The 27,829-nt window shown below is 40.3% G+C and overlaps 1 protein-coding gene across 1 annotated transcript in view; it reads left to right on the top strand.

Annotated features, from left to right (window-relative positions):
- LOC139466931 (MAM and LDL-receptor class A domain-containing protein 2-like) overlaps positions 1 to 27,829 on the top strand; it is a 35,812-nt gene that overhangs the window by 238 nt on the left and 7,745 nt on the right. Inside the window, exons 2-45 of the mRNA XM_071248654.1 lie at positions 46 to 136; positions 591 to 731; positions 1,547 to 1,806; positions 1,938 to 2,022; positions 2,348 to 2,452; positions 3,112 to 3,252; positions 3,674 to 3,936; positions 4,241 to 4,325; positions 4,752 to 4,943; positions 5,504 to 5,655; positions 5,954 to 6,070; positions 6,494 to 6,584; positions 7,041 to 7,181; positions 7,882 to 8,049; positions 8,468 to 8,650; positions 8,849 to 9,061; positions 9,463 to 9,722; positions 10,172 to 10,259; positions 11,056 to 11,232; positions 11,536 to 11,733; positions 12,099 to 12,260; positions 12,697 to 12,828; positions 13,350 to 13,609; positions 13,976 to 14,063; positions 14,406 to 14,522; positions 15,445 to 15,585; positions 16,161 to 16,508; positions 17,008 to 17,187; positions 17,530 to 17,783; positions 18,349 to 18,439; positions 18,741 to 18,887; positions 19,365 to 19,633; positions 20,029 to 20,200; positions 20,748 to 20,888; positions 21,227 to 21,486; positions 21,626 to 21,710; positions 22,109 to 22,294; positions 22,716 to 22,867; positions 24,854 to 25,061; positions 25,704 to 25,844; positions 26,210 to 26,463; positions 26,754 to 26,838; positions 26,995 to 27,075; positions 27,345 to 27,485. Of these exons, the coding sequence (XP_071104755.1) occupies positions 46 to 136; positions 591 to 731; positions 1,547 to 1,806; positions 1,938 to 2,022; positions 2,348 to 2,452; positions 3,112 to 3,252; positions 3,674 to 3,936; positions 4,241 to 4,325; positions 4,752 to 4,943; positions 5,504 to 5,655; positions 5,954 to 6,070; positions 6,494 to 6,584; positions 7,041 to 7,181; positions 7,882 to 8,049; positions 8,468 to 8,650; positions 8,849 to 9,061; positions 9,463 to 9,722; positions 10,172 to 10,259; positions 11,056 to 11,232; positions 11,536 to 11,733; positions 12,099 to 12,260; positions 12,697 to 12,828; positions 13,350 to 13,609; positions 13,976 to 14,063; positions 14,406 to 14,522; positions 15,445 to 15,585; positions 16,161 to 16,508; positions 17,008 to 17,187; positions 17,530 to 17,783; positions 18,349 to 18,439; positions 18,741 to 18,887; positions 19,365 to 19,633; positions 20,029 to 20,200; positions 20,748 to 20,888; positions 21,227 to 21,486; positions 21,626 to 21,710; positions 22,109 to 22,294; positions 22,716 to 22,867; positions 24,854 to 25,061; positions 25,704 to 25,844; positions 26,210 to 26,463; positions 26,754 to 26,838; positions 26,995 to 27,075; positions 27,345 to 27,485 (7,246 nt within the window). The remainder of the gene's footprint in view (positions 1 to 45; positions 137 to 590; positions 732 to 1,546; positions 1,807 to 1,937; positions 2,023 to 2,347; positions 2,453 to 3,111; positions 3,253 to 3,673; positions 3,937 to 4,240; positions 4,326 to 4,751; positions 4,944 to 5,503; positions 5,656 to 5,953; positions 6,071 to 6,493; positions 6,585 to 7,040; positions 7,182 to 7,881; positions 8,050 to 8,467; positions 8,651 to 8,848; positions 9,062 to 9,462; positions 9,723 to 10,171; positions 10,260 to 11,055; positions 11,233 to 11,535; positions 11,734 to 12,098; positions 12,261 to 12,696; positions 12,829 to 13,349; positions 13,610 to 13,975; positions 14,064 to 14,405; positions 14,523 to 15,444; positions 15,586 to 16,160; positions 16,509 to 17,007; positions 17,188 to 17,529; positions 17,784 to 18,348; positions 18,440 to 18,740; positions 18,888 to 19,364; positions 19,634 to 20,028; positions 20,201 to 20,747; positions 20,889 to 21,226; positions 21,487 to 21,625; positions 21,711 to 22,108; positions 22,295 to 22,715; positions 22,868 to 24,853; positions 25,062 to 25,703; positions 25,845 to 26,209; positions 26,464 to 26,753; positions 26,839 to 26,994; positions 27,076 to 27,344; positions 27,486 to 27,829) is intronic.

Below are 27,829 nucleotides of genomic sequence, written 5' to 3'. Positions count from 1 at the left end.
GTTTCAACCAGCCCACATACAGTCGTGTCTTTCCTGTTACTACAGATCGTGTTTGAAGCCAGTCGAGGCACAGGTGTCCATGGGGACATTGCCATTGATGACATCCTTCTGAAACAAGGCTCATGTCCACTGCCGGGTAAACCAACCAAACATTAATATATTGACACAAACAAATACTAAGCACAATCTTACAAACTTTACGCCCCGTCCTGCAGATGTTCTCCCTGCGAATACACGTACAGTGAAACCAAGTTTATCGGGATGTGAGTGTTCCCATATTAACCACTTTCTTGATTAACGAATCATAGTTTTGTCTCTTGTATATGTATCTAAGCATTCCCAATGCCAATCGTCAGAAAAACCAAGTTTACTAATTAACGGATTCCCTTAAATGGAAGAAATAGCTCCCTGATCAGAGTGTTACAAATGAGTGTCAAGATGTAGGTGATTAAAGGAAGCCCCATATAACAGTGTTATCAATGAGTATCAATATGTAGGTGATAAGAAGTTGTTCCATGTTGGACAGTCATCTTACCTTTTAAGTACCATGCTGTGTTGTTGCCCTTCTTAACCCTGCATTCCGCCTGCAGCGACTTGCGACTTCGAGCACGGCACCTGCACCTGGCTGAACACCCAGAGGAATGATGACTTCGACTGGATCATCCACCAGGGCAACACTTCCACGGCCCACACGGGACCACCCAGCGACCACACATCCAGACGACCGACAGGTGCGTATAGTGATTTGATAAAGCATTCAATAGTCTCACAGAAGACTGAGTGAGTGAGTGAGTTAACATTTAACGTCACACACAGAAGACTCAGACACAATGCTAGTGGTACATGTCTTGCTGGAACCTTGCTTGTAGCAGTGTAAAACCTTGTGTACTTGATACTTGGACGAATATTAACGTACTCAAGTACGATAAGGACATTACTGCAAATATTATCACTGAATTTGAAACGAAAGGAGAATCGTATATAGTCATAGTTAATATAGTTATTGCTGATGTTCAGTAAGTTCGTTTTATCCCCCAGTTCGTTATAAGCATGTTTTATAACCGTAGGTAACTGTATTTACCAAACAATGTTCAAGAAGTAATGATGATACGGAGATATATTCTGTTACTGTTCATAAGCACCACAACAGCAATAACAAGAAGATGCATTATATGTTTCTAATGAAACACATACTATCAATGCTGATCTATTCTTCTTCTTCTTCTATTATAAATACGAGCGACCCGTGAAGATTCCGGGCTAGAATAGGTCTTCAGCAACCCATGCTTGCGGTTAAAAATGACTGTGCTTGTCTAAAAAGGCGACTAACGGGATCGGGTGGTCAGGCTCGCTGACTTTGTTGATGCATGTCATCGATCCCAATTGCATGGATCGATGCTCATGATATTAATCACTGGATTGTGTGGTCCAGACTGATTATTTACAGACCGCCGTCATATAGCTGGAATATTGCTGAGTGCAGCGTTAAACAAAAAACAATATAAATACGAGCATGAATAGGAAAAGAGTGTTGATGTCTTGACAGGTCACTACATGTACATTGAGTCAAGTGCCCCACAGAAACATGGAGACAGAGCCCGCTTTGTCAGTGAAACACTCCCAAAGAGTTCCCAGAGGAAATGCTTCCAGTTCTGGTACAACATGAAGGGCAGCGACATCGGCACCCTCCGCGTCTACGTCGTCACGGGGCAGACCGAGACGGTGGCGTGGCAGCTTAGCGGGCCACAACCTTCAACATGGGGGTTCGCCAGGTTGCCTGTCTACTCCCCACACAACAACTTTAATGTAAGAATCACATGTATCGCAATAATCATAATGTGCTGGGGATTTCTAGAACCAAGTACGGACAGGACGAAAGGCCTTGATTTATCGATTATGCTTAATTAACGAGTTTATACAGCGTATGTCTATTTCAGATCATTATTGAAGGCATTATTGGAACTGGTCCTAATGGAGATATTGCAATCGATGATCTGGCGCTCAGAACATACACATGCGGAGGTTTGTACATGGATCGTGTTGTTTTTTGTAGTTCGCAAAGTTATTCATCACCACATCTGCATCATACATTACGACGTTATTGTTTACCAAATGTTGGCGATGTTTTACATATTTGTATGATTATATTGTTAATCATAACTATCAACTTGGCTCCGTCTCCATATGCTATAGAATATCGCAGCGCACCTTCATCAGCGTGAACGTTCGCTTATAGCACTGGAAAAGAGATTGAACACGCTCAGAACACATGTTGTTTTCATCAATTATATAAGTAACACTTCCCGTGATGTTTTTTCATTAAACAGGGACATGTATTTTTTTCTAGTGACGCCAACACAAGCTAAGCCTCTGTCAGCAACAACTACAGCCACCACCACGTTGAAGCCGACATCAACTACTCCGAGGAAGTCCACTGCCTATGTTCCACCATGTACGTAATCATTTTTGTGGACCTTCTCAACTTTCGCTAAGGTACCGATATTCTCTCTTCAAAGTCGTGTCCCTTAGCCTGCATCACTTCAGGGTGTCCTCCCACATCAAGCAGACAGGCCGTTTTGTAAATGCATTACTGTTCAGGGCGGCGTTAAACAAAACTCACTCACCCACTCTCCTTGAACAGTAACACATTTTCACAGATCGATAGGGCTAGTTTGTCATCAAGACATTGAGCGTACGATTTCAAGTCAGTTGAACCAAAATGTATAATGCTATGAGTATGCGTTCTTGAGCATTGTGCCTTGAGTGTTTGACAATAAATGACTGGTTATAACTAGAATACAAAGTATACCGCTCTAACAATACCCATTTCCTTTACTTTCATAATAAAATGCAAAAATAGTAATCAAAATAGATGCATGCATGTTTCGTCGGGGCTCAATCGTAAGACAGGTTCTTGTGGAGTTAAATGACATTCATTGACTCACTCTCTAGCATATCCTCCTATTTCAATTTTCGAAGGAAACCAGCATTCAATATAGCACATGGCTTAACGCTTTTGGCATTTTAAGTAACAAACTGTTATCCATAAATTGAAATGTTTTGGTCTATTTCACTGCAACTACAGAACAGTTGATGTTTCACGGGTTTCAGCGTCCAAGCCTGTCACTTGCAGTTTTGACAACGATATGTGCAGCTGGATTCAAATGAAGAACGACAACTTCGACTGGACGCGACATCAGGGATCCACATCGTCCATCGGGACTGGGCCCCAGAGTGATCACACAACAGGCAGTAAGTATACAACGTGATATGTAACTTGATCCACCCAAACAAATAATACGGAAGATATTTGATAATAACAATCTAACTACAATAACTGGCAATGAAGTACATTAGTGTTTGATTTGCCTTATTGGGTGTATATTGCTGCACTATGTAGTACATATTTCTAAACCTGATACCTTCTGATTGATTTACAATAATGTGCATTGTCTTAGCTATTGTCTGTCGTTTGGGGCGACTACACTGGACCAGGTATGGTGAGGTTTGGTAACGAATGGGGACATCAATAGCTGGAAACAGAGCAGTACAACTATCAAAGTAGAAATGCGATAGTATGGAGAATAAGCTTCACCTTCCCACAAAGTCGACTTTTAACATTGCAGATGGTGAAAGGATTTAAATACGTGAAAAATGTCTCTATGTGTTTCAGAGGGGTACTACCTCTACACAGAGGTGAGTGGAAAGACGGCCAACAAGACTGCCAGAATTCAGAGCAAGACCATCACCCCTCGCATGGTGACCCAGTGTCTGTCTTTCTGGTACCACATGCACGGCGACCACATCGGCACACTCAACGCTTACATCAAGTCCACCCCCACCATCGGTAGCCCGGTGTGGACCAAGACAGGAGCCCAGGGATTGAACTGGAAACAAGCACAGATCACCGTATCCAGAGGGCACACGCCATATTCAGTAAGTTGAATGCTTAGGGGTTCACAAGCTTGGACGTATTTTCCTGTCAATAGGTTATTCGTTTTTATGTACCACTACTGCTGCTGCTGCTACTACTACACCTAGAACTACTACTACTTTTACTGACTACTGCTACTTCTACTATTACTAATACTATTATTATTACGACTACCACTGTTATTACCACTACCATATCTAACGCTTCTACTGCTGCTGCTGCCACTATTGTGTTTATTACTTGTATCTTAGTGAACCTTGTTTTGCTATTTTGAAAATTTGTTGAAATGATGACATGTTGTTGCAGGTTGTCATTGAATCTGTGACTGCTAACGGGTATAGGGGAGACATTGCTATTGATGACGTGGGTTTGGCAGATGGAGCATGTACAGGTACATTATATTGCAGTTCAATACTACTGTCGCCATCATCAAATAAATAATTAATGTGATAAAGATATTTAGTTTTTTCTGTTTAAATGGGCAACGATGTACTAAGTATTTTTTAACTTAAGAACAAATAGAAAATGCTAATGCTTACTTTCATAAAAGCTGCAAAACTTTGTCCAAAATCAAATGAAATCCATTATATGATTCCGGATGTGTCATTACCATTTGTTTATGAATCACTTTCGGATAGTTATTGCACCAAATATTCGCCAAAAGGCGAGCATATCCCGCCTCACAAACATATGAAAAAGCAAGTCAATTATTCACCTGAAGAAAAAATGGGAAAATTTATATCATCAAATTGAATGTAACTGAAATACTATTCGGGGGTAATCAACTCATTCACTCATTCACCCGCTCTCTCCCAAGGAGCAACTGGACCGACTGTCCACACCACTGTCCACCCAGGTCAGGTCGTCAGGAAATGTGACTTTGAAGATAAGGCAATCTGTGGCTACACCCAGGACAAGACGGACACCTTTGACTGGACGTGGACGGCACATACAACGTCCAGCTACGGCACAGGACCTAGCAATGACCATACATACGGAACAACAAGTGGTAGGTATCTGTGAGGTTCAGAAACTAGGATTCCATTCCCAGATTCGCCCTGAAGGTTTCTAGATGCCTTGCTTTGGCAGTGCGTTTCACCAAAGTGGTAAACGTCTAATACCTGCATCACTTCGGCCCTTCCTCCCTCATCAAGATGACACACGATGACACACGGTGATAAAACTTAAATATTGTTGGCGTTGAACCAAACTAACTCACTCTTGGTCGTCTATGGGATAATGACGTTAAATGGGTCTAATAGTTCTGGAATGATATACCACGTTAACGCAACTAAATTTTCATCTTTGAGACTCCGTGATAGCAAGTGGTTTATAGACTTGTTATTTGAACATGCAATTTCAATATAAAATCATTTTTGATATACATGTAAAAAAATTACCATATAAAATGCAGCTGACATCGTAGAGTAACGTTCCAAGACAACCGAGACCGAAGATCCAGAGACGAATATCAACCTTGGCCTCACTTGATAACAAATATCCTTTTCGTGATAACCGAGGTTCAGGATAACCAGAGTGAACAGAGTGTTTTCATCTATTTTCGTTCAGGGCATTATCTGTTCACTGAAGCATCTTCCCGTAGACAGGGAGACAAAGCACGCATCTTGACGCCAGTCTATCATGACAGCCAGGCAATGTGCGCCCAGTTCTACTACCACATGTACGGGTCTACGATGGGAACTTTCAACGTCTATGCTGAGGTATGTCAAATTCATATTTTCATTGTGTTTCTCTGTATACAATCGTTTTGATGTGAAACTACTGATTCATATTAGTTTCGAAAAAATGCTGATATTTATTAATCAATATTGAATCAGGAAATTAAAAATATTTTTATATGAGTATTGGGTGATCATGACATTAAAATTCTTCTTGTTTTAAAAGAATATGATCACACGTTTTTGCTCAAAGTTATTTATTCTGAAATGACCTGTAAAGATATTATCCCCATACGGTCATATATGTATGTATATGTGTAACATTAAAAACTCGTTGCAGGTCGGAAATAGCACAGGTCGACCATTATTTTCACGTAAGGGTAACCAGGGCAACAAATGGATAGTTGGTCAGGCAACAATCCCAACATCCACTGCAACTTCCGCTTTAGGATACCGGGTGCGTAGTCTACAACACCTCCCCACCCCTATAATGCAATGTTCTTTTACAATACGTCTGAACTAGAGTTGAAGTGAGGCGAAATTGGGTCGCATCCAAGATAATTGACCTTTTATAGCGGCGTACATGCACGTGTGTGTGTGGCTGCATGCACTTTTTTGGAGGGATGCCGATTTATGGTGCTAGCTTACAGAGATACCATGCCACAGTTTAAGATGAATACCCCACTCAGACACCGTTTTAGCCCCTTAAAGACGAGCGCCAGACACGTTTTATCACTGACACTATATTCATTAAATCTTCAATGTCTGGCAATAAGAAATTGCATTCATCATTCTATCAGCGAAATATATAACGTGTAGCTAAGGTCTTATGACAATAATTACCAGGGCAATAATAATAAATACTTTATATGGTATTTAGATGATGTTTGAAGGCGTCCGAGGCGCAAGCTTCAGATCAGATATAGCACTGGATGATGTCAGTTTCACCGTGGGTGCATGTTCAAATCCTGGTAAGTTAAAAGCAAATGCTAACATTTGGACGAATACATAAGCTTGTCACCTACCAGTTTTCATTTACGCTACTGCAGCACATGGTATACAGAGGAATTCACTCTACCGATATAAAATAGATGGACACAATGATTGACCAGATTGATCTTAACCCCTGATACCTGACTATTAACATTTCTTTCTTGAAAAGGGACAGCTGTCACTGTCCGGTTCCCGGTTCCTGGTCCAGAATTATCGTTGTAATATGTTCCCTCTGGAAATTGAAATTTGTCTCAGTGTGATAATTAATACTTTAAGACTTTTATATTGGTCTTCAATAAAGTGTGGCAATTTCAGTTATTTCCATTTGATGTTTGCCAGTTCAAGTCGAGATTGTGTATGCTATTTTAAGCTGAAAGAGCACTATTGTGTGTCTGTACGGGGAATTAGTCCTCTGTTACTTTCTTCATCTACAGGTGACTGCACATTCGAATCTGGTCTGTGCACTTGGAAGAACACTGCCACTGGTGATCAGTTTGACTGGACTGAGGACTACGGTGGGACGTCAAGTACCTCTACTGGACCTTCAGTTGACCACACCCTCGGCACGTCAAGAGGTGAGCAGCCCAGTATATAACACAGATCATGTTGTTATGACTTAATGACGGTAAGAGTGAATGAGAAGAACTTCTTGTTTAACAATACCTTTTTATTTCAAAGGATGAGATGGACGACTATCAAACCAGCTTTTTAGATTTATGACACCATGTCGCCATTGTGCAATGTCCTTGACAAAGAATATACTCTGAGGTAAAATGCATTGTGACCCAGAGTTTCAGCAATGATGATGCTACCGCATGGTTCATCAAGTTCGCTAACACCTGGCGTCACAGTTTGTCAAGTGTTTCGTGTTTGACTCATTTTGTCTTCCCCAAGATATGCAATTTGACAACCCCTAATTGACTTAGAGCTTTAGGTGTGGTATTTCCAGAGACCCTTAGACAATGAATAGGAACTATAAACACCTTTTTTTTCATTTTGTCAGATACGAATACCTTGAACATGAACACATTGGCGTTTTAATTACATGTGCAATGCAAAATATAAAGGTTGTTCTTAGGCCATGCCGACCATCTAAGTTTACCTCCTTTCATGGGTAAAATGTGATTTGGGTCAATGCCCAATTTTGTAATGAAGTAGGTGCTATATTACGTTGTGTCAGTTCCACGTGAAAACAAGTGATAGAGGTAATATGATGGAGATACACGACCATGGATACCACCTAAGGTCATGCTGTTTTAACTGGTATATTTTCAGGCAAGTACCTCTACATTGAAACCTCGGCCCCACGACTGACTGGAGACAAGGCGTGGTTGGTCAGTGAAAGCTTTTCCCCTGTGACGTCCAGCGGCAGGTGCATCAACTTTTGGTACAGCATGTACGGGGCGACAGTCGATACTCTCAACGTCTACATCAGAGTGCCAGGTAAGTCTAACTTCCACTGCATGTAATCAACTGTGAATAATGATTTGGAAAGAAGATTATCTCGGTTCATATATATCTTACAGTATTAACTTATAAATGAGGAGCGATGTAATTTTCTTTGACTTTCATAAACGCATCATTGTATCGAATTAAACATCCTCATAATCGGTATTTCAAACCATCCTAAGTTGTAACAATAATATGTTTAGTACGGAGATGACGTTCATAATTAATTCCTGTTGCAAGTACACCTCGAAAATTGTGATATTGATTGACGTCAAGTTTTCACAGTATAACAGTCTGTCAACAGACTAATCTTTATGACGCCTGCCTCATGCTTTTTCGTAATAATAGTGTATACATGTGTGTCATCCAGTGAACTTTGTTGTTAAACAAACTCCTGAAAATTCTCGAATAGGGCGAACAGACTACATGATCTGGCATCAATCTGGTAACCATGGCAACGGCTGGTTCAATGGTCAGGCACCAATCACAGAGAAGACCAAGAGTTACACCATCGTGTTTGAAGGGATCCGTGGCAGGAGTTATTCTGGAGACATCGCACTTGATGATATCTCCTTCACGACGTCGAACTGTGGAAGTAAGTGCTCAGTAAAGACTGTCACAGGAGCTATTGTCTTAATAAAGTAGATAGCTATTATTTATATGCACTACATGTCTATCATGCTTGTGTTTCATTTGTGCAAATAGCACAGTCATTTTGACCTTTTCAAAATAAACCAAATTGGTACCATTTGTTTTTACTCTCATTATACATCTCATTATTTATTTGACTCAGTACTTCCTACGAATGCCACTGCTGCTCCACAGACTACGGCACGAGTAACGACACAGGTTGTGGGGAAGGGAGCGTTTCCCTGCGAGTTTCAGAACGACTTTTGTGGCTGGGTTCAGAGTACAAGAGCGGACCAATTTGACTGGACGAGGAACCACGGAGGCACGGGCTCGTATGGTACTGGTCCCTCATCTGACCATACCTTTGGCAACTCCAGTAAGAATCCTTGAACTATTATTGCATTCATCTCCTCACAGCCACATTTCTTCGGCCAGTTTAAAACAATTTATAAAACCGTCCGCAGTTTCCTGTAGCAAATATTTACACTTGTCCTTGATTTATTATATTTCAAACCCTATGTTGGTGTAAATGGATACCACTGCTGTAACTTGGCTAGGATGTATGCCCAACGCCGTGTAAACACATCACACTAACTGGGTCAAAACTTACAGGAGGATTGATATTTTAAGTGATGTCAAATCACATCTCTCAAATGCAGCCATAATCTTTTTAGGACTTTAAGCATCATGGTACCTTTGGTAATAAGTGGACAACCATTCTGCAATCTGCATCTCCGGACATGGATTCAAGAATTAATCGGGTTTTTTTAATTTTAGACGGCTATTACATCTACATTGAAACGTCAGGCTCAAGGAAAACTGGCGACAAGGCTCAGCTGTTCAGTCCCCAGGTCAAGGCAGGGCAGAGCTGTATCACCTTCTGGTACAACATGTACGGTGGCAACGTCGGGGCACTCAACGTCTACATTCAAACAGGACCAGCCATTCCCTCAACTCCTACCTGGAAGAGGAGTGGCACTCAGGGTACCCACTGGATGAATGGGCAGATTTCAGTCAACCTCAAGACCCCTTTTAACGTAAGAACAAACAAGGAATCAACCTATTTGTAGCCACATGAACCTTAATCAAATTATGTTGTGTGAAAGCATGAGGAACACAGACTATTCTTGAATGCTCATTATTCTTCATAGAAGAGCACCATGACTTTATTATTATTTATATGTTTTAAACACTTATCTTTTAGCTATATATAGTGCCTGAAATCAACAGATGTCATTGTGTTATGAAGTTCATTTATGTTAATCCTGATAATTTCTTTCATAACAGTACCCTCCGGATAAACGGGTCTCAGTTTTGACACTGCCTTTCCATTGGTAAAAATCATTAATATCAATTCTGAAGATGTTGTCCAAAATGAAGATTAATTCTGAACCAAAAAACTTGTTGATATTCAGCTTAAAATAAATGTATTGAGAAAGCATATTACTGTTTTAAATTACATATGACAATCTGATCATTGTTACAGGTGGTGATAGAAGGCGTGAGAGGCAGTGGCTTTCAAGGAGATATCGCCATAGATGACGTTAACATCGCCAATGGCTCCTGTTCAGCAGGTGATAAAGTGTTTAAACCTCATCTTGCTTGACCAAATATTAATCGTTCTAAGGCACACATTTTACATGGCAAGTTAGTTACACATTAAAGAACGTGTAACTTTGTCCAATGTCAACATATTCATAATTATCAAGCGGGTGCACAGAATTGTAAAAGAGGGCACTTGAAATGAAACACATCGCCAAATGAATGCAAATAATAAAATAACGTATACAAATATCTTTTGTAATCCAAACCTGGATCATTGCTAATTGTGTTGTTAATATGTCACCAAAATGAAAGGGTTATATGTTTTAATACACAGAACAAAAAAGTTCGGGATCTGGAAATTGAGTGCTCAGTCATCATTAAAAACATATCCCAAAAAATATTAACGATCCCTAAATTGTTTCAGTATATGCCTTCATGATGAATGTTCACGACTCTCAAGATATGTGTATGTCTATGTTTAATAGCAACGTATTCTCTTCTCTGATACATGCCGTTGTGACTTTAAATTTTAACTCACTCACTCACTCACTTCTCTGATACAGCAATGATAGGGCTCAAAAGATCACAATGTAGTCTATCAGTATCGGTTATTCTATCCAATTAGTTCACATAAGGCATCTATTAAAAAATGTACCTTATATATTCAGCTATGAAAGGGTCCAGATTGGCCTCAATCGTGAACCTCGATGTATCAGCACCGAAGTAGATAGACGCCTACAGCTGCTTCACCTTGGGTTTCCTCCACAATAATTACTTACTGTAATTTTCTCTGTCACTCACGGGTCAAACATTCATATTATACAGGAACAACAGTGGGCCCCTCGTCAAAACCAACCGCTGACAAATGCAACTTTGAGGCCAGTAACCTATGTGGGTTCACTCAAGATCACTCTGACAAGTTCGACTGGACGAGGGCTCTGGGGTCAACCTCTTCCTCTGGCACTGGACCTGGTAGTGACCACACTTATGGGACAAGATTAGGTATGGACGTCCCTCCGTTCTTTCGCAAACATTAGCAGTAATGAGTTGCTGATTGCTTCTACGTAGAACCACATCGTCAAACTGAAGCCATGATACCTTGAATTTCAGTGGTAACACGTTTGTGTCTGCAGCCATTTACATGCTATAATTTGTTGCCTTAAGGTAAAGGTGTCAGTACCTTAACGCTTCAACCACGGGTTTATCAGTCATGTAGTTCCTTTTGTTATAAATATACAGAGATATTCGTTTTGGGGCGCTTCTATTTCTGTTCTTGTGCAACATGTTTCCATTTTCTTGACGCAGGTCACTACATGTATATTGAGACATCTGCTCCTAGACGACCCAATGATGTTGCACGACTGAATTCCTTCATATTGACTGGACCCACCTCACCAACATGCGTAACTTTCTGGTACCACATGTATGGAACTTCAATCGGTACTCTGAACGTCTATGTCTTGAGAAATGGCGCCAGGGGTTCTCCTATTTGGCATTTGTCAGGTAACCACAAACGCGTGTGTGTGTGTATATATGTGTGTGTTTCAGATACATACATATATATATATATATATATATATATATATATATATATATATATATATATTCATATATATATATATACATATATTCATATATATATATATATATATTCATATATATATATATATATACATATATTCATATATATATATATACATATATATATATATATATATATACATATATTCATATATATATACATATATATATACATATATATATGTGTGTGTGTGTGTGTGTGTGTGTCGTAGGTTCAGCAGTAGTTCCTTCGTCAAATTACCACAATGCGTTAAACCCGACTCACTAACTCACTCACTCGTTAACAGGAAATCAAGGTAACTCATGGAACATCGCAAAGGTCTCTCTCAAGACTGTGTCAAGCAATACGCCTTACCAAATTGTCTTTGAGGGCATCGTGGGAAGAAGCTACCTGGGTGATATTGCGATCGATGATTTCAGCGTGACAGCAGGCGCCTGTTCAACAAGTGGTAAGTTAAATGGTTAATATCGTCAATAATTGAAGTAAGAGTACCTTTACCAAAGATCTATATCAAATCTTATATTAAATTATACAGATTCATGAAATCTAACATTACGATTCATTCCAATGTGTCACGAGTGCCTTTAAAATAATCCTCTTGGAGAGAAACAAACATCACATTGAACCAAAAATCAGAAACAGGATCAAGAGTGTTTAGTTGTATCTGAAACATACCATTGGCCCAGATATGTTTCTTGAGCGGTGCCATAGGCTAGAGTGTTGGTTAAAGGCTTTGCTCTTCCGTCGGAACACCGTCAACATTGTATGATGTTCTTCACCACAACATAACTGCAATACTGTTGAAAGCGGAGTTATACGCTTTTAATCACTTATGGATGATGTGCCAAAATATTTTGAATTCAATAAACTTTCTGAATTTTTAGTGAACTGCAATTTCGATAGTGGGCTGTGTTCGTGGCAAAATGACAAGACCGACAAGTTTGACTGGACTCTCAACAAAGGCACGACGGGTAGTGGAGGCACTGGGCCAACAACTGACCACACCAGTGGACATGGTAATGTCGGAATGTGTTATGTGTCAAATGATCTGTTTCTTAAATGAAATTTTGAATGAATAAAAGCAACAAAACCCGTTCCATAAAATGCTACCTAATAAGTATGATTAAGTTTTGGAGAATCTGTCACACATAATATAGAAAAAGTATATAAACTGTACAATTTTACAGATATCCTTCCTTCCGCAAAGGTTTCACGAACGGAATTGTTAGTCCTTACAAACACGGATGGTAAAAGAACAATAACATTAATTATTATTATAAAAATAATGATTATTTTCCATGTATAGTAAAACACAAACCTTGGTTGTTATTTTTTTAGATTACATATGGTTTAGGCTCGACATTTGATCCTGACATGACCTGACTTATGTTCTGAAGGGTCTGTGGGAAAGCCCAGTTGGTGAACATTCGGTCGTTCTATTCCTTACATTGTGTGAAGGCATTTTTTGTATCCCCTGTACAGTGTTGAACGGTATACAACCATCCTCAGTAATTATATGAGGTCATTGGTGTTCCAGGAAAATATGTCTTCATCGAAGCCTCAGCCCCAAGGGTTTCCGGAGACAATGCCCGACTCCTCAGTGCCAATATCCCCGCCTCCAACACAACCTGTTTCCACTTCTACTTCCACATGTACGGCACCACGGTTGGCACTCTGCGGGTGTACTCCCAGCAGTCAGGCTCGAACCCACTGCCAATATGGGAGTTGACAGGAGCCAAGGGAAATACCTGGCAACAAGGGCAAATTAAAATACCACCCACCACATCAGACTTTAAGGTACAGTCAACGCTTTTTGCTAGACCTAAGAAATATATATTTTCGTTTTACTAGTTTCTGTGGCAATATATCAAGGAGCATTAGTCGAAAATATAATCAGGATTGTCAAGATGTAGATGCAGTGGATATTTGAAACAGTATAGTAGGGAATGAATTCAGAGGCCATTATAAAGTAACTACTCTTTTTTTCTGGATATTGACAAGTTATAGAGAGGATATAACCAAAAAAACCTCATCTGTTATCTTGTGATGCATGTATTCCTAATGTACGTATTAATCGTATCCTCAGTCCGAGTACACCATAAATATTACAATATACCAAATGAAAAATGTAGAAAAAGCTAATCGTGCTTCTACCATGTGTAGATCATCGTGGAAGGTGTCCGAGGTCGCAGCTGGACAGGAGACATTGGCTTAGATGACGTCACTATTGACAATGCAGCTTCATGCCAAAGTGAGTTCCAAGATTCTTGTTAATTTAACCCCAAATAATGATTCAATACTATTGTGAATAAGCATGCTGCACTGGATCGCAAAATGAAGACAAACACATTTCTTTCCGGTTATATTAAAAGTATGTATCATTTCAACAGTGGCAGAGATTATCCAGTGGGCAAAGGTGCGCAACTTGCCACGGATCAACTTGTCTTTGTTTCGAATCAGAAAGTCGCCTGAACTATGATCCATGCTTTTTTCACTATCGTGCTAATGCTCGTATGCTTCACTGACGGTTTTAACATCTAATACCTTCGTTTCAGGCCACGGTGTTGAACTGATTTTTAACATTGTGTTTCAGGGATTCCCAATGCAGCAAGACCAACCGTGACCCAGAAACCAACAACTCGAATAACAACCACAGCCAGATCAATGCCGAAATCAACACCCAGCACCAAACCAACACCAAAACCTACAGGTTAGCATAACGCATTTCTAATGATCATGCACATTTCAGTGGTGACTTTGCTTTTAAGTTGATATGTTACCTGCAAAAACATAAAATTCATGTTTTTTTCACTGTTGCACATTTGTGGATGGGTAACCTAGCTAGTGCTGAACGTGTTGTCATTTCTGGTCTTAGACTTGGGTTCGAATATTTTCGAGTCAACCCATCATTGATGTCTCCCACCTTGCAATGGCTCTGAAATGATTAATGCCGGTGAAATACCTACTCTCTCACTCATTCTTTAATTTTGCTGTTTGCATCAGGATCACAACTGACACTACGTCGTTTACTGTCATGTGATAGTCACGTGAATGAAACTAATTCAAATGTGGATTCCCATCAGAGAGATCACCTTTTGGATATTTTAATTCCTCGATGAAAGCCGAAGATTACTCTAAACGTGCGAAATCTGCTTTATTTAATTTAGGTGGAATGTTTTCTTGTCCTAAACTCAAGTAATTGTGTCAAGCCAAAACGAATTTCATCCTCATCTGGGGTCTAACGTAGCGCTTGCGATCAATTCAATTTCATATTGACGTTTGTGTGGCTGCTGTAACACAAGTCCAGTTTTATGCTGGTAGCCCAGGTCGATACCCTGCTGTAGTTAAACATGGAAGCCTTTTCAGACACATAACATTCAGACACTCTGAGATGGCCATTCCTTGTTTTATCCCCTCAATGTCGAGCGCCAGACAGCGTAACAACAGGAATCATCTTTGACGTCTTTGCTGTGACGCGGCCAGGGGATCAAACCACAGCCCTATCGCTCTCTGGCGCTCTTCTACTCCATCGGGGCAGTTCCAGTGTGTTACAAATCTTTGTCGGTAACCAAAAATGTGTTTATTTTTTGTGTGATGACAGTGTGTGATGAAGATCGATCATTTTCACACAGGTGGCAAGAACTTTAACTGCAACTTTACCTACGACACGTGTGGTTGGACGCAGGACACGAGTGACAACTTCGACTGGGCGAGACATAGCGGACGTACAACGTCCAGTTTGACCGGACCATCGGGTGACCACACCACTGGATGTAAGTAGTGATGTTGGATGATGGTTGGTAGCTCAGTGGTTCTGCCCTCGCCCATCACAGGTCCGGGTTCGAATCCCTATATATTCCGTATATTTTTCTTTTATCTACTGGGCTGTTGCCAGAAGACATATTGAAGGTAGCCATATACCGCCATGTGCAAACGTTCACAGGACGAGACTTACCTAACTTTTCTATTTGTAGTTTCACAGTATTTTCCTAACCAGTACGTTTTACACCAGTGTTGTGAGCAGAAAAACACATCCACCTAGGCGTTTAAAGCTCATGTGTTATTTTCAAATCTTCTAGCCTTTGAGTATGGCTCGATGGTTTCATTTAACGGCGTGTAAACTATGTCACTCTCAAAATTCCATGGCGTGAATTGTCAGTCGTTTCGTCATCTGGCTTGCAATAATCAAAATACTGCATGTCCTAAACCTTATTTCTTATTATAATTAAAAGAAATCTGAATTTAATCTTACAAATTTTATTTTTCGAGGAGCCCATTATTGGCATCCCTCGCCTTGGTATTGCTTAAACAGTGACTGTAATAAGTTTCTCCTTTTTTTCTGGAACAGCAAGCTTCTACATGTACATCGAGACGTCCAGGAATGGTTACAATTCTCTTGCTCGGCTTGTCAGTCCACCTCTCACCTTGACCAATGGTCAGACCATGTGCCTCACCTTCTGGTACAGCATGTATGGCCAAACTATCAACACCCTAAAAGTCTACTACAAGCGAAGTGGCGCACTGGGGAATGCCGTGTGGTCGAAGCACGGAACTCAGGGTCCTACATGGAAGAAAGCTACTGTTGACATCACGGGAGCGTCTCCACTCCAGGTGGTCTTTGAAGCCAGTCGTGGGGTATCCTACACAGGAGATATCGCCATTGATGATATCAGTGCAGTTGCTGGCTCCTGTTCGGGTAATATTAAACATACTAGTTTATTCCAAGAATTTCCAAGCTATATAATTGAATGAAGGTGCGGTCAGCTAGACTGGATGTTAAAGCATGGGCTTGTCAAGACAAAAACACGTCGATATTGCGGGATTATTGCAATCCCAGTTCAGTCAAACACACTGAAGCAGGCACCACATACTGAGTAAAAAAGTTCTGGTGTCTCTTGTCGTGATTTTGATGGAATTTTACTAAACACGGTGTAAAAACATACTCACTAACTCACTGAGTTTTAATTTTTATCATAATCACATCTCAATAAATTAAAACTATTTCTTTGCTTTTTATACAATTGGCTGTCGATTTGATCAAATTGTTTATTTTCTCACATGCGTCACTTAAGAGGAATTGCTTTGATATTTGTTCATGTATTTTCAATTTTCAGTAAAGTGTTTTGAATAAAGTGTTCAATCACAATGTTTAGTCGCCATTTTCGTGAGATCGTGTTTCTTTGATGATGTTTTAGGGTCTTCAGGGACGGCAACAGGAAGCATCCCGTCCCTGCTGTCATGTGACTTTGAACCCACAGACAGCTGCGGCTATCATCAAGACACATCTGACGACTTCGGCTGGACCAAGACGACTGGGACAACGGGTTCGGTTGCCACAGGCCCCACTGCTGACCACACCTACGGGACACGTGCCGGTCAGTTGTCACATTGTCCTGTCACACGCACCTCACACTGAAGCCCCTGTATCATTTATGTTTCAAGCTCTGTCTGAAGGCACATGCGTACTCTTTCTTCACACCGGACCCTATAATTTGTGTTACATTTTGGAATTGTTTATATATATCAAGGCCAGATCGTAGACTACCCTGAACTTTGCAAACGTACATATACTTAGAATTTTGTGTTTAAATTAAATACTTCAATGTCAAGAGTTCTTTTTGTTTTCACTTTTAATTTATTTTATACTCGTTATTTCTAAATATTTCACATTCGCAATCTAATTTACAACTATTTCATCCACCATATATAATGTACAGGGCACTATTTCTACATCGAGACGTCAGCACCCAGGAGACAGGGTCAGAAAGCTCGGCTCCTCTCCCCCACCACCCACACTGGGGGGACCAACTGTCTCACGTTCTACTACAGCATGTACGGGTCGCAGATCGGCCAACTGAATGTCTACACCAAAGTTAACTCCCTAGGGTCACCGATCTGGACCCGGAAGTCCAACCAAGGCAACAACTGGAATGTGGCTCAAGTTACGATCAAACCACAGTATGCTTTCCAGGTAAGAGTCCAAACACTTTAAGTCATAGACAGAAAATGGGTCTCCTTAAACACTTTTATTTGGGGTGCGAAGGTCACGTTGCTATTCCCTGAGTAGTGACGTTGAACCTGGAGACACCATTTGAGTCGAATCTCAGACTATCCCTGATTATATGTGTTGCTTTGACAGCACCTTACCCTTACTCGAGTACACCACCAGTAACAATGGAGGCAATCAAGGTTAGAATCTCTTTAGGCTATGTACTCAGTGAGTATAAACAATTACGCATGTGACACATTCCTTTCTTTAGCCGAAGGGAAGTGAGTGAAGAATATGGTTTTCATGCCGCTATGTGACCTTTGTGCGAGGGTAAATAATGACATGATTCACATCGAAGCGGTCTATAGTTATTAAAACCCTTGACCACGAATGTTAAAATTCAAACATTTGCGCAGCATGCTCGAGTTCGATGATTAGACAACTGTGTCACAATGGTGTAGGGACCCTAACAGTCTTTGGAATTAACTGATACCCACATGTGTAGAAAACTTCATTCTATGGTATAACTGTTCACATGTTATTTCAGCTTGTGTTCGAAGGGGTTGTTGGATCTGGTTACCATGGCGATATTGCAATTGATGACGTCAATGTCACAGCTGGAGCCTGTGTTTCTCCTGGTATGTTTGTTGTGATATTCCTACATAGCAGTTACAAAAATCTGGAGAAAAAATACGAACAAGGGGAAATCTATTTTACAATTCTCAGTGTTGTGATCAAGGCATTATCCCTTCGGGACTTTTGCAGAGGTAACATTAAAACATAAACATATGCTTATGGTATGTTGTCGGCATAAATACTTTCCCATTTTTCGTGAGGACAAAATTTAACACAACGTCATGTTGTCCAAATTTTGTGGCTCTACATTTGTAATGTTTTCCCTAGGATGTATTTTTGCATATGACTCTAATGTCGTTACAGGAACGTGCAACTTTGACAAACACACATTCTGCACCTACAAGAATGTAAAGGACGGCACAGACGATTTTGATTGGTTGCTGCAGCGTGGCCACACATCCTCTGTCAACACAGGCCCCACCATCGATCATAGCATGGGCAACGCGCAAGGTCAGCATCATTTTTCTTGCATAATCTAGATTTAGAGCGTTATGCCCAATTAAGAGCATTACGTGAAAGAACCCTTCTTTAAAATATTTAATATTGAACTATTTTCAACGTTGCCCATTTCTAGTCAAAGTCAAGATGGTGACAGTAGTGCCATATGTGAAAATTAATCCTTTTCTGTGAGTACTTCAGGCATCATTAACTTCAAGATTGATATTCATCATAAAATGTTAGATACAAGATAAGAAAGCAATTAGCTTTGAACGACATATTTTGCTTGCCAGGGCTGCCTATTATGATTATTAGTTTAGCATGACAGCAGTCAATTTCAATTGTTCTTCCAAAGTGAGAATCCTCTGCAAGAAGGTTACGGATGAACCACTAAATTCACAGATGTAAAGGCACCGGATGCAACAATCCAACTCTGCCAGGCTGACACACATTGAAATAACTGAAATTCATATCCATCTTTTACGTCAGGAACATATGCCTACATTGAAACAAGTGCCCCAAGGAAAGCAGGTCAGAAAGCTAGACTTTACAGTGAAACGTTTAAACCAACGGGAGCCAACACCACTTATTGCTACTCGTTTTGGTACCACATGTATGGCACATCTGTCGGAGCTCTGAAGGTCAACTACGTCACCAATTCTACCTACCCTGGTACCACCTTGTGGCAGCTGTCTGGTAACCAAGCCAACGCATGGTCATTTGGGCAGTTCCCTGTTAAATCGGTTACGGAATTCCATGTAAGACACCTAACATTGACAATTATTTTAAGGATTATCAGTGAGACAGTGAGGATTGTCAGTGCGGCTTCAATCTTAAAGACCAAGTCAATTCTCTTCCCAGGTCACTTCTCTGTCCCAAAGTAAATTTTAAAAAGTAAGCTAGTTCACGCAACCCCAATCAAATGACAAACATGTCAAACATATTTTTCTTTTAAAATAAGGAAGGCTTTCATCTTTTGAATTTATGTCAATACATTATGTATGACGTAAGATTATGTTTTATTTACAATTTTGAAGAGGAAGTCAATATTTATTTCTTGCTTTTAATAATGGACTTTCATGTCGATTTCACAGTTTGATATATCCCAATGTTTGCCTGGAATTGACGTTTAATCTGAAGTTTTGCTTCTCAGATTATGTTTGAAGCTACGGTCGGGAGCAGCTATACTGGTGACATCGCCATAGATCAACTTAACTTCCACCCAGGGGTATGTGGCCTGACTCCTGGAAAAGCACGCCCCCTAGGGCAGACCACGCCGGCGTCAACCACCCCGAGGTCGACATACCCACCTACAGCCACGTCATGTAAGCTTAAACTCTTACATACCGTGAATCGCGTTAACCTCATGCTCACTTTACACGATATATGTTCAAAGCCCATCAGACCCTATTGTCCGTGTGGATGCCTTATCTGTGGTCTAAAATCAACAAACGAATTGAGGATAATTAGTGATACAATGTAGATAAACTGATGCACACGTAATGAGTATGTAACGAATACGCGTAACTCGTAATCTAAAGCTTCAAACTTTTTATCGATACTTTTTTATTTTCCTCATCACTTCCTTCATCGAAAATTTCAGCAACAAAAATTGTTGTAACTTGTATCTTTGGTTGACTTTAAGTAATAATTACTTATTTTTTTCCAAATGTTCGACAAATGTGTCATGTGTGAGCCGGGGATGTTGCCTATGTATGTTTAGAAAAAAACATTACACGCCACGTAGGTCACTGAATATGTTTCGAAGTAGTTTCAAAGATTTACATAGAATTCGCCAGGACTGACCATCTCATTAATAAAGGTTTGTGACATGGAAATATCTCAATATAATATTCAACGTGTACTTTTCAGTGTCTGGAACAATTAACTGCAACTTCGAGAGCAACATGTGTGGCTGGACACAGGCCCATAATGACCAGTTTGACTGGACTAGACAGAAAGGCACAACAACATCAGGTGGTACCGGACCGGGAAATGACCATACCACTAGAAGTAAGTTGGTTTTGGTTGTGTCGCCTAAACATATTGGCAAACATAAGGATGCTGGTTTGTAAGGGACATGCGTTCAATGGTCCTGCTGGATCGTATCTGATTTCCACTGTCATTAATCTATTCTTATGAGAACCCTTGGGAAAGATAGTGGCCTGCATGTTTCAAATGCTTGTCGTTAGAGTCGACCGAAATGGGAGAAATCATGGTTTTATGGGATCTTGCTGACTGCGGTCATCAGGCAGCATGCTTATATTGTCAACCACTGCTATATACAACGTGTTGTAGATGTAGTATTATTGTTTGCATAGTAAATCAGCATTTATCACCAATTGTTCCAGAGGGGTATTACATCTTCATCGAGACATCCTACCCGCGACATAATGGGGACAAAGCTCGCGTTGTCAGCCCTGTCGTCAACTCCCAGGGCACCAAGTGCCTGCAGTTCTACTACCACATGTACGGCCCCCACATCAACGCCCTCAACGTCTACACACAAGCTGGCTCCAACTTGGGCACGGCGATCTGGACCAAAACCGGCACCCAAGGCAATAAGTGGATACAGGGATCCGTGGACATAAATATAAAGGGACAGTATAATGTAAGTGTTGAAGCTCACTATAAAATATGACACTCCTTCAGGTAATGGTTAAAAAAAACTATAACCAAGACAGTTTTACTTCCGTGTTCTTTAAGAACTAATTCTAACGCTTTAAACACCACTATTGACCAATTTCCAGGTCGTGTTCGAGGGGGTCCGAGGGGTCAGCTATCTTGGGGACATTGCCCTTGATGACATCACATTCAAAGACGGCTTTTGTGAGGGTAAGAAACGGCTTTTCTCATTTTTCATGAAACAAACTTTGATGTGGTTAACGGCATGGTAAATACAGAACTATCATGAATACATGAATATTGATGATAGGCGGTCGGTGTATCACATACAGGGTCATCAGTTTAAAACAGAAGTTCAACCAAATATATACTAAATACACACCCCTGTATTGTAATCCTTGAAATACTTTTGCAAACAAAAAAACCCACCATTTTTCAAAGTAAACATCAGATTAATGTCATGAATTCCCTTGTTATAAATTTCAATCAAACTGGATTCCTAATCCTTAGTGTGTTGGTTCAGATAGTACATTTTTTTAGATTGTTCCGTAATCCATGTGAGACAGAATTGCATGACAATGTATTTCTAAATTATTCATTTTTTACAGGAAATGGGACAACCCCCATGCCTGGTACCCTATCGAATCCTATCGGTAAATGTGACTTTGAGACCCCATCAATCTGTGGCTACCTCCAGGATAAGACTGACAGCTTTGACTGGACCAGAGCCAGCCAGACAACATCATCAGTTGGAACTGGACCAACTAGTGACCACACCTACGGGACATCAAGAGGTAGCGTCGACCTTCTTTATGTCTATGATTGTGTATATTATTAGTTAATGTGTGAAAAATGTTTTGGCTTCGAAATCTGGTCCATGACATCACAAATTCCTAACATTGCTTCATTAAAATTAGATTAACTGAAAATAGGTTTGAAACAGGTTTTCTTTGATTCATTTTCTTTCACAAATTTTCACTGAACGATGTAATAGCTGTAACTCGTGAATACATTCTGTAAGTCACTGCTAAAGTCTCGCAGCTTGCACCGTTCATTCATTTGGACAGTTGACACCTATTCCTTCAAGTCAATGATTATTGTCCAACAAACCCTCTCCTTTCTGGCTGATACCCAACACCAACCCGTGATCAAACAGGTTTCTTGCTCAAGTTGGTCATCGTCCTCAGTAACCAACAATGACATTTGATGTTACAGGGCACTACATGTACATTGAGACATCAGCTCCCCGTATTCAAGGAGACATAGCACGTCTCGTGTCTCCAACGTACCCAGCCTCCAATACTGACCTGTGTTTCAACTTCTACTACCACATGTACGGTAGCCACATCGGTACCCTCAACATCATGGTAGGTCAGACAGGATCATGTATGGGGGAGTTCCCTGTCGGTACCCTTAACATCAGGGTAGATCCAGACATCATAACATATGGGGGAGTTCAGTGTTGGTAGCCTCAACATCAAGATAGGTCAGACAGAATCGCGTATGGAGAGGTTGCGTGTCTGTACACTCAACATAATGGTAGGTCAGACAGGATCGCGTATGGAGAGGTTCCGTATCAGTACCCTCAACATCAAGGTAGGTCAGACAGGATCGCGTATGGAGAGGTTGCGTGTCGGTACCCTCAACATAGTGGTAGGTCCGACAGGTTCGCGTATGGAGAAGTTCCGTGTCGGTACCCTCAACATAATGATAGGTCAGACAGGATCGCGTATGGAGTGGTTCAGTGTCCGTACCCTCAACATTATGGTAGGTACAGACATCATAACGTATGGGGAGTTCCGTGTCGGTATCCTCAACATCAGACAGGATACATATACTAGTGTCTCCTGACCCAGCTTGGATTGGCATAGAATGTAATTATAGCCGGTACATTGAAAATATACTCTCTTATACTACATATTCATTTCAAAATACATCCTTTATACCGCACCTGATGCTGCTGCAAAAGCAGCACTCAACAAATCTGTGACACCACTTCTGATCCCATACACTGATTTCAAACCCGTGATTAGATCTTACATCCGAGATTTAATGCAGCAGAAGTGGGACGCCCAAGTAGGTATCAATGAATAACATGAAATTAAACCAAATATCGGTTACACCTACTTGGGCTGTCAGTCCAGATTTGAGGAGGTCATTTTACTACGATGTCGTATTGGCCATACGCGCTACACCAATGAATATTTATTGAAAGGTGAGGATCCTCCGTTCTGCATCCCTTGTGATGAAAGAATCACGGTCAAGCATGTCCTGCTTGACTGTGTTGATTTTTCCATCACAAGGGATAAATATTTTACAGTTAAATCTATGAAGGATCTTTTTAATAATATCAATTCTCATTTAATTATTGGCTTTTTAAAATAAATAGAGTTGTATAATAAATTTTGTTAACTTGTTTTGTATAAAATAATTTTTTAACATTAGTAGAATAAATTAATATCTGTGATTGTTTGTGGCTGTATTCTCGAAGGGGGTTAAAGTGCTGTAAAATTATTGCCCCCTGAGAGGATATCGTAAGTCCCTGTCATTCAAAGAATATTTATATCTACTACATTTTTAACCGTAGAATCTTTGTCATTTTAATTGCGGCTATTCTAACCTCACAATCGCCAGCGACTGATAGGATGGTGTAAACCCTGCTGGGGTCCATGCAGGTAGCAAAGGTACAGTAAGTCCCCATGGATTCCAGTGTGGTGATCTACCTTCAGTGGCTGGCGATCTATAGCTCACTTTTATCTTGTATAGTTACGTATGGAGTTATATCTAAATGATTATCTGCTAGTTTTAAATACAATCTGTGATAAATCTAGTTATTTTACTGTCCTTCGACGACAGGTTTTTATGGTCTCAATGTATGTATTTTGAATATAGAACGTTTTCTCGTCACGATATGACTGAAATAATGCCAATGTGACGTTAAATTTTAACTCACTCACTCACTTTATACCGCACAATCGTATCACTATAACACCTTATTGTTTCAGCTCTGCCACTGTAGCCATTCCACCATACCACCATACAATTACCGCTGTATCACCATATTAATACCAGCATGTATATACCACAATACTAATGTCACTTTACCACCATACCACTGTACCCCTAACCACTGTATAAGACTGTTGCTATTCACAATAACGCTTCACAAAAGAAGAAATGATTACTTACTTGATGTACGTGATTACGTACTTGACGTTCGTGATTTGTAGAATGAATCCGCTGACAACCCGTTTAATTTGATTTACCCTATTCAATTCAAACAGAACCTGTTAGAATATGTTGCCATATTCAGTTATAGAAAACACGAACATTTGTTTATATGTTTGTTTTAGCTGTTGGCAAACAAACAACTGACGACTGTGTGGACCCTGTCTGGTAACCAAGGAATGAAATGGTCACTCGGCTCAGCTACCCTTTCAGCAAATGACTTGTCACGTAGTAATTACCAGATCGCCTTTGAAGGCATCCGAGGCGTTAGCTACTTAGGTGACATCGCCATTGATGACATCAGCATCACAAGTGGCGCATGCGCATCCCCAGGTGAGCATCGTGAACTTTAATTGAACTAAGTGAATTCTAATGCCTTTCAAATTCTAGACGTTCATGCTGTGTAACTAATGGACTTACCCCATGTGAGTTACGTCCCTTAACTGCCAGGGTCCGCTAGTCATTCAATCAATCGGTATCACACCCATTTTCGTAGGTTTGATCAGCATTCAAGGCTTCAGTAAAGCTATCAAAAAAGATGGACAAGTGGTGGATTTTTCCCAATTTGACGCATCAGTAATAACAGCCATGTCCAATGTAATTCCCTTTTTTGACTGGTATCATTTGTTCCCGTGTTTGTTCAGCTGAATACTTGATTTTACTTTACATTGTTTGTGAAGGTTGCCACCAGTGTTGCAAGATACCTTAGCCTTTTTTGCAAACACCTGATAACATCACTATTTGGTGGTGATTCCTGAACACATGCTTAAGATACAGTAGGAATTGAGCAATGGACTTGTGAATGTGGAAATGGTTTTATGACTGATGTTCTTTTACCTGAAAAGAAAACGTCACCAACCAGTTTGTGCTTTCCTCCCACATTAACCGGACAGGCTGTGATAGAACTGAAGTATTGTGTCAAACGTGATGTTAAACCAACTCAAGTCATTTGTATTGTTCTGTCATGTTATCCAGGATCCTGCAGTTTTGAGAAGGGCTATTGTTCATGGACGAACCTTCAAGGCCAGGATGACTTTGACTGGACACTGAACTCTGGTCGCACGTCCAGTTTTAACACGGGGCCATCATCTGACCACACTCTCGCCAACAGTGCCGGTAGGTCAAGTCATTTCATTTTCGCATCTATTTCTGCCAATGAACCAGGGGTAGACAAAGCCAGCATTATTTCATGACTGTTAAAACGAAGCGCTTCCTACGGCACTGACAGTACTGAATATAACTGACTTATATAACAACTGGCTTTTCAATACTAAGTCTTACAATTAACTTGCTAACAGTATGACCTAGTAGTTTGACTCTATTATCCTTGGTTGGTGCTCACGAGTTTCACCAAAGTATTAAACAACAATGACTTGCATTTTCATCCTACTATAAGATGAATCGTGGTGATGCAACTGATATACCTTTTAAAACGGCCTTTCACAAACTTGTCTTTCATATTTATTTCTCTCTCTCTTAAGGTAAATATGCATTCATTGAGACATCATCTCCAAGAAGATCTGGAGATAAAGCGTGGCTGTCAAGTTCAACATTCACGCCATCATTAAAACGTTGCATCTCCTTCTGGTACCACATGAGTGGAAGTGAGATCGGCACACTCAACGTGTACGTCATCGTCGGCAACGTCAACACAACAGTGTGGACTCTCAGTGGCAGTCAGGGCGACAAATGGCTCAATGGCCAGGCACCCATAGCATCAACGACATCTTACAGAGTAAATATGCTCTCTATTAAATTTACATGAATAGTGATACCCAACCCCAGCACAAAATATGTTTTTTAAAGAACTGTACAAGTGTTCCCATCACATTTGTTGCCAATATCGTCACACGAATAGACAAAGCAAAATAAGTAATCATTTAACTTGTTCAACACCCAAGCAGCACTTTCCTTTCATTTCTGGTTTCCACATATCACATCTTCAAGAAAAACAATTCATTTATTAATTACATATTCTAAACATTAAAATGTATTTTTCAATGTTATATTTTGTTACTGTTAAAGGTGTACTTTGAAGGAATATGTGGTGGCGGATATCGTGGAGACATTGCCATAGATGACATCTCTATAACCCAGACAACGTGCGGAGGTACGACGGTTATACTACTCAGTATTTGTTAGGAATACTGTATTCTTGTACTTCATAGCCGAGTCAAATTAACCCAACATTGTCTAGTTTCTGATCTGAATATTAAATACATTGAACGATTTATTAACTTGATGTTCAATACTCCCTCGTTTCCAGTTGTACCTGCTGCAGCTAATGTAAATGGAAATGGTACCATCGCCCCTCTGACGTTGACGACCGCCGCTCCTACACAACCAGGTACGTTAATACGATCACAAACAAAGATACAGAAACGAAACAACAAAAGTCTTGATATTTATAAATAACAGTTTTTATTCAAATGTATTTCATTTTCTACGGTCAGTATAAAGAGATAAAACTATAAAGATAATGTCACTGGGTACAGTTACGTCTGCACTGGTTTCATTGTACATAACCTGAGGCAATCAGTAAGTAAAGTCATGATCATCCCTATCAAAACATGAGAAATATATGTATATTGTATATAACACTGTTGTACCTCCCAGTGACGGGCCCCTTCTTCTGCAACTTTGATACTGGGCTGTGTAGTTGGACTCAGATGGCTACAGACACGTTTGATTGGTCAAGAAACAAGGGACCTACGACATCTGTAGGAACTGGACCCCAGAGTGACCACACCAGTGGACGTAAGTGGACACACCTGTACCTTGTGTGATCAGTAACCTCTGGAACGCTGCATGTTATTTTCATGATCCGATACAACTGAAAGCATCCATGCACTGCAGCTACATGGTGGTGGCCTACAAATAATCGAGTCTGGACCAGACAATCCAGTGATTGTTCATGCCTGTAGTTTCATTACATATATGCATTAGTGAACTGTGTCAATAGTAGACAATGAGGCCTCACTTAAAATGCACTTCGTTTCTTATATACATCAGTGAACAGTTGTGCCTCGGGTAAAGTTAATTCATTTCCCCTAGTGAATGCCTCAGTGAACAATATGGAACACATAAAATGTATGCATTCA

Source organism: Haliotis cracherodii, unplaced genomic scaffold (assembly GCF_022045235.1).
Source record: "Haliotis cracherodii isolate W230 unplaced genomic scaffold, xgHalCrac1.p SCAF_19, whole genome shotgun sequence".
Taxonomy (NCBI): Eukaryota; Metazoa; Mollusca; class Gastropoda; order Lepetellida; family Haliotidae; genus Haliotis; species Haliotis cracherodii.
This window is presented reverse-complemented; position numbering and strand designations above follow the sequence as displayed.